Source organism: Chelonia mydas, chromosome 10, assembly GCF_015237465.2.
Source record: "Chelonia mydas isolate rCheMyd1 chromosome 10, rCheMyd1.pri.v2, whole genome shotgun sequence".
NCBI classification, from domain to species: domain Eukaryota; kingdom Metazoa; phylum Chordata; order Testudines; family Cheloniidae; genus Chelonia; species Chelonia mydas.
Window position 1 is genome coordinate 16,885,388 of NC_051250.2, and position 16,206 is coordinate 16,901,593.

General features: G+C 37.8%; 2 protein-coding genes across 13 annotated transcripts in view; one reads left to right on the forward strand and one right to left on the reverse strand.

Annotated features, from left to right (window-relative positions):
- On the forward strand, window positions 1-7,331 carry ERI2 (ERI1 exoribonuclease family member 2). 6 transcript variants are annotated; one of them, XM_037911215.2, is made up of 9 exons: window positions 1-135; window positions 956-1,033; window positions 1,113-1,196; window positions 1,809-1,936; window positions 2,138-2,294; window positions 3,617-3,717; window positions 4,421-4,502; window positions 5,130-5,218; window positions 5,432-7,331. In XM_037911215.2, exons 2-9 carry the CDS (start codon window positions 997-999, stop codon window positions 6,779-6,781), a joined length of 2,028 nt encoding a protein of 675 aa, XP_037767143.1. In that variant the 5' UTR covers window positions 1-135; window positions 956-996; the 3' UTR covers window positions 6,782-7,331. The 6 variants fall into 6 exon arrangements, with proteins under 6 accessions (XP_037767143.1, XP_037767145.1, XP_037767139.1 ...); XM_037911211.2 differs by having other exon boundaries at window positions 7-135; window positions 956-1,026; XM_037911214.2 differs by lacking the exon at window positions 1-135 and adding an exon at window positions 532-554 and having other exon boundaries at window positions 956-1,026.
- Window positions 7,231-16,206, reverse strand: part of LOC119567221 (acyl-coenzyme A synthetase ACSM3, mitochondrial) — a 22,967-nt gene continuing 13,991 nt past the window's right edge. For 5 of the 7 annotated variants that reach the window (XM_037911224.2, XM_043524077.1, XM_037911223.2 and 2 more), the window contains 6 exons: window positions 15,766-15,846; window positions 14,582-14,683; window positions 12,318-12,445; window positions 12,095-12,194; window positions 11,424-11,543; window positions 7,231-9,253 (listed from right to left, as the gene is read on the reverse strand). In XM_037911224.2, coding sequence (XP_037767152.1) covers window positions 9,167-9,253; window positions 11,424-11,543; window positions 12,095-12,194; window positions 12,318-12,445; window positions 14,582-14,683; window positions 15,766-15,846 — 618 coding nt within the window. In that variant the 3' untranslated portion in view covers window positions 7,231-9,166. The remainder of the gene's footprint in view (window positions 9,254-11,423; window positions 11,544-12,094; window positions 12,195-12,317; window positions 12,446-14,581; window positions 14,684-15,765; window positions 15,847-16,206) is intronic. The other 2 variants (XM_043524078.1, XM_043524076.1) reach the window with 1 other exon arrangement.

Below are 16,206 nucleotides of genomic sequence, written 5' to 3' on the forward strand. Positions count from 1 at the left end.
CTCTTCTTGGGAGGCGGAGGGAGGTTTGAAATGGCCGGAAGCGCTCGTGCGGCTCCGCTCCCCCGAGCGGCCGGGGCGGGCGGTTCCTTCCCGTCGGGTGCTGAGGGCGGCGATGGCGACCAAGCGGCTGGCCCGGTGCGGACCATGCAGGGTGCATTGCGGGACGGGGGAGGTGTACAGAGAAGGGGGGGGCGAGGAAGGTGGGGGGCTGGGGGAGGAATGGAGCGTGTGTTGGAGGGGGCGGAGATGGGGGCAGGAACAATGTGTATACTGGGGGAGCTGAGAGCCATTGAACCAAACTGCAAACCCTGTATGTGATAGAAACCACTTCAAGCACCCCAAGCACCTGTGTGTGAAGGGAAATTTGGGGGACTGTGTGTGGAAGGGTGGGGACAGGTGAGGGGGAGGAGAGGGGTCCACTTAATCGAGCCTGATTTTTAAACACTTCTGTTTGAGAAACTTATTATGACTCGTGCCATGGTTTGATTGGGTCAAATTGTTCCCTAGGCCGATTAGACTGTAAATGAATACGGTACATTCATCACGATGACGGGGTGAGTGTGAAGAAATAAATGTAGGAACAATATACAATCAAGATTACAATGGAAGTGCATTCTCGAGGCTGCCCCTAAAGATTCTTGAGATGCAACCAACCTAGAGATGAATTGATGCTGCCGTTATAGTCAGTTTTTGTGTTTTTAGTTTGCAAATATACCCAGAAGCTTAAGTAAATGGGTGGATGTTTTTGTTTCTTGAACACATACGTTTTAGTGTACCTTGACGGAGAGAAACCCCAAGGAGATCAGCCCTTAAAAGAAAAACTCTTGGTACTCCAGTGTGATTAGAGATTCCAGCCCCACCAACTGATGGATAGTTCATCAGTTAAAACAGTTCATCTTGTACGTTATTGGGTTCAATTGTAATAGCTAATTTATTCATGATTCTCTTTGTTAAGGCAACTTGGATTAATTAGAAAAAGTTCCATAACTTCCTCAAATGGCAAGAATCACACTAGAATCAAGTCAAGTAAGTGGTATGTTTCCTTCTTAAAGTAAATATTTTAATTTTATAAACAGTGATACAGATTTACAAGGTGCTTTTGTGTGTTGCAGGGCAGCTGTTTGACTATTTAATTATTATTGACTTTGAGTCTACTTGTTGGAAAGATGGTAAATATCATTACAGCCAGGAAATAAGTAAGTGGAAAATGTAGTAATGTCTGATAGCAGTTGCAACTAAAAAAAAGTTTGGCCTATTTAATTCAAAGTAAAATAGGAATAATTTAAGTGCAGAATTTTTCTTTTAAAAGGAAAACAGGAAAGAAGTGTCATTATTCACTTAATAAACTGTCAGAAACTGTATATCCAAACTATCAGTCTTTTGCAACTTGAAATATAGATTATTAAATATCATGCTATATCATGTAATACTATATATATAGCCAGTTGCATTAAAATTAGATCGGGCCATCAACTACACTGATATTAGTTTGCAAATTAAATAATTTAATCTTGTGTTTCTATATGTAAGTGTTCTTTGATATAGTTTAATTTAACACTCTGCTAGAATGCACTTTGTTTGCTCTGAAATAACATTCATGCTCTGATATATTGAATTAAGTATTATTCAGAATTGTATATTTTATGACACATAGGAAATGGAGAAATTTTCCCTTAATATAAAATCTCTGTCTGGGGGCACATTTTGCCTTATGGATGGTATCTATGTTTGCTTAACAGTCATGTAATTTAAATCCTAATATAAAGCAACTTGAATCATTTATACAAATAAATTATTTTTTAATCTAGTTGAATTTCCAGCAGTTTTGTTAAACACTTCAACTGGAGAGATTGAATCTGAATTCCACATGTACGTCCAGCCTCAGGAACATCCAATTCTTTCTGAATTTTGTACTGAACTAACTGGCATAAAGCAGGTAAAGTCTTTGTATGTACTGTACATTACAGGAGACTTATAATTTAGTTAAGAATTTTTAGGATCTTAATTTTGGAAACAGTTCTGTTTACAGCTGTTAAAAGATATTTTTTCTGACAGTCTAAAAGTGCATATATTGTTTAAACATGAGATGAGCACACTAACCGATGTTTATATGTGCCTTTTGTTCTATTCTATCAAGAATCAAGTTGACGAAGGGGTTCCTCTAAACATTTGCTTATCACAATTTTCTAAGTGGATTCAAAAGATACAAAAGGAGAAGAAAATTATTTTCAATTCAGATGTTTCAAGCCATTCTGTTTCTGAAGCAAAATCAAGTACCTTTGTTACTTGGTCAGGTAAAGAAAAGTTTTTCTTTGTTTTGGTTTTTTGGGGGTTTTTTTTGCTCGAATTTAGTGTTCATAAAAGTGAAACAGACTCTGGCATAGTATAGGCAGCTGTAAATGCAAACTTTGTATCACAGCTCCGCAGTGTGTCACAGTCCTAACTTCAGGCCTCAGTCCTACATCATCCCTGCTGTCTCTATGCAGAGTCTCTGGGAGCATATATTTCTGATCTGTACCCCGTTGTTGTGTGTTTATGATGATAATATATATTGGTGGGACTAGACCAAAAAATCCATTTCATTTGTGATTATTTACCTTGAGATGCTCCCTGTGTCTTTGTTTCCAGGCTCTGAGGTTCATTCTACATTTCCTTTGCTTTATATTCACCATGGCATGTCACCATACTTCTGGGTTAAGACAACTAGCTGGGAGGTCCTTCAGAACCTATCCAAAGTGATTCTTTAATCAGGTCATTGTCAAGTGACATACGTCATTTGTTTTCTCTGATGCCAAATTGCAGTAATCCTAATACTTTGGACTAAAAACAAGACTCCAGATTAACCATTTAGTTTGTATTTCTTTCATGGGACTGCAGGACACTACTAACAGGCCAGTGTTCTGTCCTATTTACATATGATTTAAGCCAACTTTGAATCCAGTTCTCGACAGATATATTTAGTGCAGGGGTGGGCAAACTACAGCCCGGGAGCAGGGTCAGGGGCAGCTCCACACAGCTCCCGGAGGCAGTGGCATGGCCCCCCTCCGGCTCCTATGTGTAGGGGAGCTTGCACCCCAACCACCTGCCCCAACCCCCTGCTCCCACCCTCCGAACCCCTCGGTCCCAGCCCGGAGCACCCTCTTACACCCCAAATTCCTCATCCCCAGCCCCAATCCAGAGCCCGCACCCCCAGCTGAAGCTCTCACACACACACCCTGCTCCCCAGACCGGGAGACCCTGAACTCCTCAGACCCCACACCCTGAACTCCTCATTTCTGGACCTACCTCAGAGCTCTCACCCCCTCCCGCACCCCAACCCCAATTTTCTGAGCATTCATGGCCCGCCATACAATTTCTATTCCCAGATGTGGCCCTCGGGCCAAAAAATTTGCTTACCCCTGATTTAGTGCCTTCAATTACTTGGCCAATCAGTTCCCCATATAAGGAAAACAAAGCATTCTGCCTACAGTGGTTATTTTATAAACAATTGTGGTTAGTTTATCTTGCTGATCTATTAAGTGTTTTTATCAAATTCTAGTTTATTCAGATTTGATCAATACACATACTCAGTAATCATGAAAATAAAGAGTGAAAAGTTTGTTGTTCTCTTGGGCAGACTGGGATCTGGGAGTTTGTTTGCAGTATGAGTGCAAAAGGAAGCAGCTGCGAAAACCTGATATTTTAAACTCCTGGATTGATCTCAGAGCAACGTACAAGGTGAGAAAATCAATAGATAATATGGGTAAAAATGTTTCACCTACACCTTAAAGGATGTATACTTCAGAATTATAAACATTTTAATTCTAGAAGGCTTGATTTTACAGACAAAACCTGGTAATAATCTGTATCACTTGTTATACTCTCAGTAGGCCTATGAGAAATTTTCCAGCTGTTTTGACTTTCCTGCCGTCTCTTGCTCTTCCTGCTTTCTTTCCTTCGTGGTCTGTCATGCTTCCATTACTGCTTTCCCTCCTTGGCTAAAACGCAGTAAGCTTCCTCTGCTTAGATAGCACTTCTGAATCTGGCACAAGAATTGGGGTTTTCCCAGTTAGTGCATTCTAAACAGCATGACTGGTATTGTAAAAATGAATGACGATAGGATACTCTTGACTGGTCTAAAATTATTTGAATAGAGTCACTTTTCATTTACCATAGCAAAATACATATTCTTTGTTTCTCGGCAAACAAGAAATATTACGTGTTTTTTGGAATACTTTCTCTGTGTTCCATTTGAAAGGAATTTACACCACATACTACAATTTAAATGAACATACTGATGCAATTTATAATTGTATTCCCAATAGGCTATTCAGTTACTTCTGTCTTAGATGCAAACTGTACATATGTAACTGAAGAATTTGCCAGGGTAAGGCAGCAACAGGGAATTTAGTATAACATTTTAGAAATTTTTTTTTCTTAGCTCTTCTACACTAGAAAGCCAAAAGGGCTAAATGGTGCTTTACAGGATCTGGGGATAGAATTTGCTGGACGGGAACATTCTGGTGAGTACAACATGACAGTTCTTGTTAGAAAATTGTTTTATGAAGCTAATCAAAATACAGCAATTATAATGCTAATTATTTCCATGTTATGTAATGTTCGGCATTACAAAAAAATTTGAATAAGAGGAACGGGATGATTCAGGACACTGGGTTTTTCATTTCTAAGATCTGATTCTGCAAAGTCTCCAGGCACAGAACTCTCACTGAAGTCCATCACAGTGCTTTGTGTAGAGGACTTGCAAGATTGGGCTCTAAGTTACTAGTGCAAAAAAGAACCAAAAGTTGGTGCCATGTGGTAGCTGTTAATTCACATCACAAAAACTATTAGCATTGTTTGATGGTCATGATAAATGGCTCAGTAGAGAGAGCCCCAGAGATTTGAAGAATCATGGAAGTTTCCACCCACACAGATTGTAACTTTCGTAGTGTGATGTAGAGGAGCTTGAACTGCCACAGCCCATCCTGTACCTGTACTGTGAATGAATATTTTTCAGTGTTGTATGTATCCCTTTTAACAAGCACTAAATTCTCTTAACTCTCCCCTAAGTAAGTCATTAGGCCACTTATAATTACTATTGACATTAGTATATTAAAATTACAAAGAGTTTATGATAATATCTTCTGAAGGGTTGGATGATTCTCGGAATACTGCCCGTCTTGCTTGGAGAATGATCTGTGATGGATGTGTGATGAAAATTACTAAATCTTTGGATAAGGTTAGTGACTTCTTCATATCTTCCTTTCTTCTTGCCTCAAGTCCCAGAATGCAGACAAAAAGTGAGTTCACTGAAAAAACAAAACAAACACGTTAAACTTGAATTTGAGTTAAAGCATCTTTAGCAGACTCTCTCATTTGTCTCATACATTGATTTCTAAAACCTGTTGACATCCAATTTTCAAAATCTTGGATTTGCTTATGGAATCCCTAGGTACATCCGAAGAAGAATTCAGTGTCCAGATCTTTGAATGTGAACCCCATTGAAGAGAATCCATTGGGAAGTAATGATGGTGCTGAAACTTCAGATAAAGAGAGAATTTGCAATAGCAACTGTCTAGCTGAGACTGAACACAGTAAAATTGATAAAATGGTTATAAAGTCCAATGTAAAGGGAAAAGACCAGCAAGAGTCCAGTTCTACAAGTTCCTCTGCAAATGTCCATGTTGGGTCTAAAAGCAGTACAAAGATTGATGAATGTGGTCAAACCCAAAGCTGCTTACCTCCACATATTGGCAGACTTCCTGTTCCCTTTGGACAGCTACAGGCTTCTCATTGTAATTTACTGACGGGCATCCAGAATGGATTAAATAATGGACATCTTATTTCTACTTCCAAGTACAGCTCTTCAGTACTTGGTTCAGGGCTAGTGCTTGTCTCCACTACTATTTCTTCTGTTAATATCTCTAATGTAAATGTAAGTACTAGTTCTGACTGTTTATCTATGTTGGCTGATTGGGAAGATGTAGCTTTAATACCAGAATCACAGCATGAAGAAAATACAGACTCTGTGAAGCTTAAAGATGACCCAAATACAGAGACTTCATCAGTCCTTGGAGAAGTGATGGTTCTGAAAGAACCAGCTATGATGAATTCAGACTTTGAACGTTTGGGGCAATTGGAGGCTTCTAAGTCTATTGTGTACAAAAGTCCTAATACTACTATCTATGATGTAGGAATAGCCCAAAGGCAAGCTTTAAATTGTTCTGCTTTTAAGTTACCATCTGCGAAGGTAAATGCTACTTTATCAAGTACAGTGTTAACTGGAAGTCATTCCACCCCTTTCCCTCAGACTCCTAAAAGGAAACCATCTAGTCCAAAAACTTTACCGCCATCAAAAAAACAGTCATTCACTGTACATGAAGATGAAGCTGCATCTTCTGATCAGCCCATATCTTTGAGAAATTCAAGTTCATACAAAGTTCCTACTGTTCTCTTAAACTCCACAGTCAACCTGAACCAATCTTTAAAAGCTGTGAAAAGTGACAAACTGACTCCACCCTTATGTAACTGTGGTCGAAGGGCTAAAAGACTAAATGTGTCCAGTGCTGGTCCAAATCATGGCAAAGTATTCTATAGCTGTCCTGCTGGAAAACATGAAAGGAAGAAGAGAGGCTGTGGATATTTCAAGTGGGAGCATGTACTTCTAAAGGAAAAATCCACACACACTATTTCTACTCTTTCCACTACTGCAGCTGGTTTAACATCTCCTAAAATAAACTCAGATTTTTCAGGAAATTCTCACAGGAAATATCCGGGTCTCAGACCTTCTATGAGAACTTGAATGTTAATTAATTTTTGTCCAACTCTTAACATATGCTAAGTGGTCACTGATAGTACGAAAAAAGATAAGTAAATGATGCCACAGATTTCAATTTTATGAGGATTGGGCATGAGTGACATTGCTGGGCTTACTTCAGATCAAAATAGAACTAGTGAAGCATAAGTGGAGACAGTCAGACATTAATAACTTGAGAAAATTTGAGGAGGTTAGCGTGACTAACATGAAAGTATAAGCAGCTGGTATCCCAAGTTCTAATATTTTTATTTTCTTATCAGGTATTTTAGATTTTTTTTTACCAGCCCAATCCTTAAATATCAGTGTTAGTGATACAAATTTTGTTTGTGACTACCTTTTTCTAAAAATACACCTCTATATAACTAACTCTTTACAATGTATGCATATGTCTTTACCACTTTCTGTCTAAGAAATGATACTTGAAGCAGTAATGATGCTTTTAAAATGATTTTATACAGTCTTTATTACTGAAATGAAATAAAGATAAATGTAAATTCCTGTGACATTTTGAGTAAATAAACTTAAAAGTACCATAGCAAAAATGTTAACCCTTCAATTGATGTAACATTTATTTTTCTATCAGTCTATCTCTATTCTCACACCATGCTCATTACCACAGTATATGGGACAGTCAAATGTTGTGTCAAGGCAGATATTTAGATACCTGTACTTCATTTAATAACAGAGACTACCTTATAAATCCACCCACTTTCATTAAATGAATACTTATATTCCAGGATAATCATAAGTGAAAACTCAATTTTGGGAAAATTTTCCTACCCTAAAAGGGAATTTTAGGGAAAATATTTTTACATATCCGTTCCAACCACTGCTTGCTGTGAACATAAATATGAATGCTGAGAAGCAAAAGCATAAGTCACTGACTTGAAAATGTATACGTAAGCCCTAGATTACCAATTTACCAGGGTTATGGGTGCATTAAAAAATCTATGATAGAAAGAGAAATGGCTGTAGTAGAAAGGATTAACCAAAAAACATCCTAGAGCTGTGAACCAGGAGTATGCAAGCAGTGAGTAGAGATGCTCATTGAATGTATATTATTTAAAACTAACAGATACAGAAAACTGCTTATGCAGGTTAATTTTCTTTACAACATTTTTCATTTATAAATATATTAACACTTAAACTGAGGAAAGCCTTGCACCACACTTGATTGCCCACAACACAGGAGGAACTGAACGTAAGCAAGTACACTCCAATTTGTTTACTCCAGGAGCTTGGACGTGAACGCTGTTGAATAACTAAGCTGGAAGAGCATCTTGGATATTGAAATGCACAAGAACACATGAACTTTGCTATTAAATTCTTATATCCAACCACTACTACAGTAGTAATTTTTAAACAGGAGTAGGGTTTATTTGGGCCAGGCATGCAATCATGGATCCTGGTTCATCCTGTCAGAACTTAACAACATGTTTAGTGACCTGGTCTTGAAATGTGGACTATCTTGAATAGCAAGTTTCAGTGTTTAATAAACACTTTGAGTTGGACGATGCTATAGAAATAAAAAGTGGTGTTTTTGTTTTTGCATGTTTATTCCCCAGCATGCTTTTCTGGTTAATAGCTAGTTCATAGTAGTGCTAAGGTTTGACTTTTGGAAACAGATGGGTTTGGGGCTTACTACTATGTAAACTGTTCTTTCCTGTGTGCTTTTATAACTAGACAATTGGAGTTAGTTAAAAAAAACCTTGTTTTGTTATTCTATGATGGGGTAGGCAACCTATGGCACGCATGCTGATTTTCAGTGGCACTCACACTGCCCATGTCCCAGCCATTGGTCCGGGGGGCTCCGCTGCTGGCCTGGGGTTCCATCCGCCGGCCCCGCTCAGCCCTCTGCCAGTGCCGGCCACTGGTCTAGGGGGCTCTGCTGCTGGCCTGGGGTTCTGGCCGCTGGTCTGGGGCTCTGCAGCCGCCCCCAGCTGTGGCCCTATGTCCCCAGCCTGGGTCAGCGAGGGGTGCAGACAGGGCCAAGAAGGGGCGCAGCTCAGCATGGATCTCATGGATTCTTATTACTGGCACGTGAAACCTTAAATTAGAGTGAATAAATGAAGACTTGGCACACCACTTCTGAAAGGTTGCCGACCCCTGTTCTATGACAAAGTGCTTTTAGACTTTTTATGCCTAGAACAAATGGGAAAGGAAAGCTCACCTAGGATCTAACCCTGCATTGCTTGCATAGCCAAAATTTTCACTAAAGTCAGTAAAGTTTTAGTTGTGCATACAATGCACGATGATGCTCTCAATTTGTAACGTTTATAATAGGTCAAGAGAACAAAATATTGCACCATATATCAGCAATATATAATATTTTTGGAAGAACAAATTATGAAAAATAAACACTAGATAATTCTAAGCTTTTCCCCACTCCTGCTTGCGCAATTCATTTCTTCTGATCTTCCCACTGACTGTCTTTGGCAGCTGTTGAACAAACTCCACCTATTGGAAAAGAGAAGAAATTACAACTAATATAATACAGTATATAGTAGATAATCTGTTCTATGTGTGTACAATATTTGCTGTCTTGTACAGACATGGAAGACATTAAATTGATCCAGTTATGGAAAAGGAAGATTTTTCCATGGGATCTATTGTAAGGCGTTTAAATGGATAAAAGTACCAGCAATGGAAAGTTTAGCAAAGGAAAAAATAGATTCTTTTTGGATAAACGATTCTTTTTGGATTATAAAAAAATCTTTGACTTTATCTTTTAAAAATCTGTTGTAGGTCCATCACTATGAGAAATAAATTGATATTCATGATATACTGAAACTTTAGTGTCAAACTTAAAGATTCTGTTCCTCAGTTTCTCAATGTCATATTCTTTACACTGGAAATATGTTTCTGGATGGTTCTCCACCATAGGAAAATGTATAGTTTGCATAAAATTATTATTTTGAAGAAATTCCAAAACTGGATTAACAGTTGGTAGACTTTATAGTTATAAAACATCAACCGGTTATATTTCAATGCATCTTGAAATAATGAAATAATTAGTTTATGCATCTTTCTGAAACTGTTACTATAAATGTTCCTCATTTAGTAATTTGCTCTTTGAGGGGCAACTCTTGTTCCCTATACCCAGCCAGAATAACTAAACTTTGTGTTGGGAAGCGCTTTAGGACAGGAGCTCCTTCTAGCCACTGCAAGTCACTGAGTGTCAATGTGGCATTCTGTAGCTTGCTTTTCTGCCTCAGGTTTTCTGCCTCAGTAACCTCAGCAGCTTTTCTGCCCTCCTTATCCTGAGGGTGATCTGTGTTTGGGGAGTCCATATTATGACAAATCACTCAATGCCACCACCCAGGAGTCTTTGCAAATCTATGTGGGCTTTTAGTGTTCTGCCCTTTCCATTGCAGCAGAAATGCAAAAGGATAAGCCTTCTGCACCCTGCAGGAAAAGTAAGATTCGTTCAGTGCAAACATCAAAATACATGCATGTGGGCTAAATGGATTAGAGGATTAATATGAATGGCAAATATTCCCCCAGAGCCTATTATAGACACTCTAGAGTCTGCAGCACAGGGTTTCTCTGCACTATTTCTATACCATAGAATCAAATTTAACATTGCTATAAATTCTTTAATATAAAGTGGAGACAGGTAGAGCTATGAAATTCAACAAACATATTTGCTATTGACCTACTATTAAATGTAGCAGAGAGGGCAAAGAGCGAGGATTTCTATTTCAAATATCCCATTGGCCCTTACAGTAGAGCAAAAATGAAACCCTGTGCGTCTGGAGAAGACAAAAGGATAATTTTAAGAGAACCTATTTAAGATAGGAATGCTGTCATTTTGAGGCAACACTGGAACTACAGCTCCCAAGTGAGTGTGTATTTTTTCAGGGTTCTGTCCCCTACTGCTCTCCCTTCCCCTTGTCTTCTGTGCATTTTTCTTGGTTTCTATACTATCCTCGTCACTCTGGTATATGAACATCTACAAAGGGCATATCATATGTTTGCTAAAAATAAACGCTGAAAATGTGAGCTGTTAGAATAATTATATTTACCCACGTGTCCTCTGTTAGAGTCTTATGATTAATCATGGCAGAATTTGATTTGTATTTTTTATAATTTTGATGTAATAATGCTTAGTTTTAAGCATTTTTTCAATGTTTATCAATTTCAGTTTTCACAGGGCACAAAAGTATTGGTTTTAAGCTTTTTATTTTTATTTTTACATTTTTCACAGCTGTGGGAAATTATGGGGGGATTGGACAATAATTATTCAATGACAGTAGATGTTGAGATTCAAAAAGTTAAAGCTTTATAACTGTTAAAAACAAACTGTCAACATCACATGTCAAAATATACAAAGTGTAAATATCCTTAAATCAAACTCATTCTCAAGCAGCATTTTTCTTTCTTTGCTTCTCTTTAAATTTAGATTGTTTTCAATGGAAATGTTTTTTGTTTGGTTTATGTGTATGGTGAAATCAATGTTTACTGACATTTACCGACAGAAATCTAAACCTCTCAAGCCTGCTTATGATTTGTATGGTGTGGGGGGGGGGGCGGGGGGGTATAATAAAGCTTTTATACATGGAAGTTCTCTTATGCCAGTTGTTGACTAAATGTAATTTATCTAAAATACTTATGGTTAAGCACTTACCTTTCTAGGATACTTGTATGGGGCAGTGACCTTCTTAACATGGTCCTGTATCTCTTTAATCAGTTTTTCTGGATCATGTGAAACATAGTCAGATGCCAAAACAACAAAGGCTTTCACTACCTTAAAAGATTAAATGTTGATGAAACAAAATGCACATAATACAGTACAAGGTCTTAATGTTTAACAAAATTTACTTGCTGACAAATTACAAAGTAACTAATTTACAGTGCAGGTTCAAAAAACTTCACCAAGTTAAGTCCAGCAGCTGCTTATATGTGTAATATGCAGGAAGTGGGGTAAATTGCAGCTATCCTTCTCTTTAATTTGCAATTTCAACCTATAGGAGCTACAAGTCCCAGTATGAAAAACTACCTAAGCAGTATGGCTGCTCAAATGAAGATATGGCATGTTGAAATGTGGGGCCTCTGTGGGCTGCACTTCCATATTCATTGTAGCGAAGATCGCAGTCACTTTGCAATGCAGCGGTGGCCCCACTTCAGCCACCCCTATGTTTAGTTGAACATTAAGAATTTGCTGAGGACTTTGATGTGAATGGAATGTTTCAACAATTGTTTGGAGTAGCCAGCTGCCTTGGGATTCTGTTTAAGGCTTTTTTAAAATACATATTTCTATAAAAAATCCAAGCACATAAGATATCTTAAGTCCTTTACCTCTCCTCTGATGGGATCTGGGCTGCTGACAACAGCTGATTCTACTACTGCTGGGTGCTCTATCAGTGCACTTTCGACTTCAAATGGTCCAATACGATATCTTTAAAATGAAGAAAAGTCTGTTATTGTTATACATTTATTAGTTAGTGAAGTGCCAACTGTGTGTTGGCATCATCTGCATTATTTGAGTTCTAACGTAATGAATGTACATGTAAATTGTTACCCAGCAGAATTGATGACATCATCAGCTCTTCCAACAAACCAGAAGTATCCATCTTCATCTACAATCCCCCTGTCCCCAGTGATATAGAAATTCCCTTGTAATGTTGAGTCAGTTCTCTCTGGATCATCCTAGTAAACATTAAATTGTATTTGACAAACATTAACCTTCCTGCAAATAAAAAATTATACTCTAATGTATGCAAGAAACTAATCTCATTTCATTCCAGCATTTAATTAATATTACAACATAATTTAGCATGCAAAAATTCAGCCTTGCTGAGTAGTCCATATCATAGTGATATGTATTAAAATACCAGCAGATATGAACAATGTGACTGGAAAACATTTTTTTCAAACATTGTTCATATTCATAATTGTGGATTGACTACAAAGCCCATAATGCATGAAATAAACACAGCAAAACTCAACAGATGTGGAGAATATATAATTGTTGGGGTTATGTCTTTAACTAAGTTTTAGACTTGTGTTTTTAATCATAATGAACTACTCAAAATATGCATCTTGGCCCACCGTATTAGGAACCTTTGAAGATTATGGGCTGAGATATCTATGTTATGTAGTATTAAGTTTATTTGGGGGAAGATTTCCTAGCTCTTGTTTTCCTTTTTGTCTCTGCTCCTCCCTGCCTCCTCACCCCCCAGTTGTCAAAAAAAGATGTGTTTTGGGTTGACCAATCCTAACTAATAAAGGGGGTGTATGTAGTTCCCTCTACAGCTAACTAAACTGATTCCTGGATTGGCTGGAGGGGATAATTAAACATTGATATTTCCTGCCCCTCATTGCACTGTTGGGATGGCCTGGTCACAGTTGGTTTTAATAAATGAAAAGACTTGTTAGCTTTAATTTAGTCTGCAACAGTAGTAAAGAGGAAGTACATGTACATTGCTTCTTATCTAGTATTACTTTCCTTTCAACCATATAATGTATCATATTCATTTTTTCCAGAGAGCGGGCCCTGTTAGTGTGACAGCCTTCACCTTTGCAGCACCTGCCATCTGTAACAGCCTTTCCGTAGCTTTTCACTTCAGTGAAAATCTGGTCTGAAAACAAATCTCCCTTGCCAATTCATCTTAGTTTCCCTCTTGTAGCCTGACCCAAAGTTGGGTATATATAATTGTAACTTGAGGATTAACAGGTTTTTGTCCCAAGATCAGGACCAGTAATTATTATATAATTTGGGAACCCCGATGTGCACAGGTGCAACACTTACACCATAGGAACTTTTTATATATATTTACAAATATCTAATTTATTAATAATTTAGCAAAGTTATATTGACACTTAAACTTAACAAGGCAAATAGAGATAATACAGAAAGTATATTTGGACAGCCACACTTATACCCTGGAATGTTAACCATTATTTTTTTATTACCGTTATTGTTTTTATTTTCCCCGGTGGTCATTATTTTGCCCCCTCCCTCCCCCCGAGGCTTACATTTTTTCAGCCTATTTGCTGCCCCTGGGATGTTACTTTTATAGTAGGTTATGCTGACGCTGCCATGACCAATGCATAGTTAATAAAGGTTTTTATTTGTATTTTCTCCCCTTAAGGTGTCCGTTTTTTATAGGTTGGTATATGTATAATGTTACCCTGTTAGCATGCACATCTATTTGCTGTCATGGCACCTTTGTGGTCGGAGGTTCTGTCTGGAACCTTTCGGATGCTGGTGTCAGCTATGTTCTGTGGGTGGCTAATGTCAGTATTTTGAACAAAATTCCCCCTCTGGCATACTACTTTCAGTTCCCTATAACTTATAAGTTACTTAAGTTTATTTATACCAACGGTTATAGGCCTCAAGCCCCACACTATCTACTAAAGCCAAATCTTACAAAATAAAAGCCTGTAGGTTCCTTGCATTACTACTAAATATAATAAAGCAGAATAACACAGCAATAAATATAATGCAGGTAGGCTGGCCCACTGGGCTACACTCTTTTGCTGCTATTTATCCCTGTAGTTGTAGTATTTAGCTTTATAAACTTGTGTGGTATAGTCTGTACTAAAGAGACTTTGCAGACACTGAGATTGTAAACTCCTTGAGGCGGGGATCAACGTTCTGTTGTGTGTTAGTACAGCACCTGTGCATAATGGGGATGGAATCTCTAGGTGTTACCACAATACAAATATTAATGTCTAGTTTCAGTTGCTGAATAGTAATTGAATTTTATAATTTTTGGTTTATATATATGTATATATAAGGAATTTAACAGGTGTGCAATTTAAGTTTGTGTAGTTCCTTACTATATATCGAGTGAAAAGACAAAAAGGTCTTGTAGGTCTTGCTTTGATGGCGATATCTCCTTCTTCTCCAGGAGGCAGAACATTGCCGTGTTCATCTATAATCTAAACCCCAACAAAATACACAGTGGTGTTACCTTGGTGTTTAATTTAAGGCATAATTTTCATAAACTAATAAAATCTGCATGTTTATTTTGAAATACTGAATTTAAAAAGTCAATAATAGAAGTGACTATAACCAGCAAGAAAAGCTTCCCCTCTGAAATGAAACAGAAGAATAAATTTTCACGTGAGGATTCCAAAGCACTATGCAAACATTAATTAAGCTTAGTAACACCCAACTGAGCAAAAAGGAATATAGCAATTGATCAGGTGGGAAAACTGAAGTGCAGAAAGTTGCCCAACGATTTGCCTGCATTAGCAAGTCAGGAATATTCCTTTCCAATATCCTCTAACTCTTCCACTGAGACTGGTGTAAGGCATTGGCTCTCAACCTTTCCAGACTACTGTACCCCTTTCAGGAATCTGATTTGTCTTTTGTTTACTGAAAAATTCCTTACTTTCTCATTGCTACCATATAACTATAAAATAAATCAACCGGAATATAAATGAACTTACATTTCAATGTGTAATATATAGAGCAGTATAAACAAGTCATGAAATTTTAGTTTGTACTGACCTTGCTAGTGCTTTTATGTAGCCTGTTGTAAAACTAGGCAAATATCTAGATGAGTTGATGTATCCACCAGAAGACCTTTGCGTATCTCCAGGGGTGCATACCCCTAGTTGAGAACCACTGGTGTAGGGATGTAGTGCAATCACTCAGATAACATATATATAGTTCAATGTATCATCATATGCATTTTTCTAGAGAGAGTTTCTCATTCATTGTCATATCGTCCTTCTCTATGAATGCAGCCCGGGTTTGTTTTTGTTTTTTGTTTCCCCTACTGATTGGCTTATCTCCACCTGGTACCCAGCAAGAAATTTCACAAACTATCTAATGAAAATTTGTATAATGTAAGAGGAATCTGACTTTCTGGAGAGCTAAACTGAAAACAATTCAGCAGGGGGGGGAAATCCTCTCTTTCACTACCCTAAACTTGCTTTGAGCCTCTCTGAGGAGAAACCAAACCTCCTTACTTAGAGAAAAAGGTCCCAAGGCTTACAGATATGATGCACAATACCTTGACGTCATATGCTGGAGACGGCATTCCCATTGAACCTGGTTTAATTTTCATTCCCTTGAAAGTTCCACAAACCAGCACCTACACCAAAAGGTTTTTAAAAGTAAACTGTGCAATCTCATGTATTCAGTTTTTAATTTATATTTAATATACTCAACTAGTCTGGCAAATAAAGTTACAATATATAGCAACCTCTCTGAGAAACAACAGTGAATGCTTCATTATAATCATACATTCACCTAGTAAACTTCTAGAAACCAAATTCTGCCCTCAGAATTGTGCTTATAGCTCCAGTTGAAGGGAATGTGAGTTATAAATGTAAATCTTTTCCCATCCAAAGCCCACTGAAGTGGGAGTTCTTCCACTGACTTAAATGGGTTTCAGAGTAGCAGCCGTGTTAGTCTGTATTCTCAAAAAGAAAAGGAGTACTTGTGGCACCTT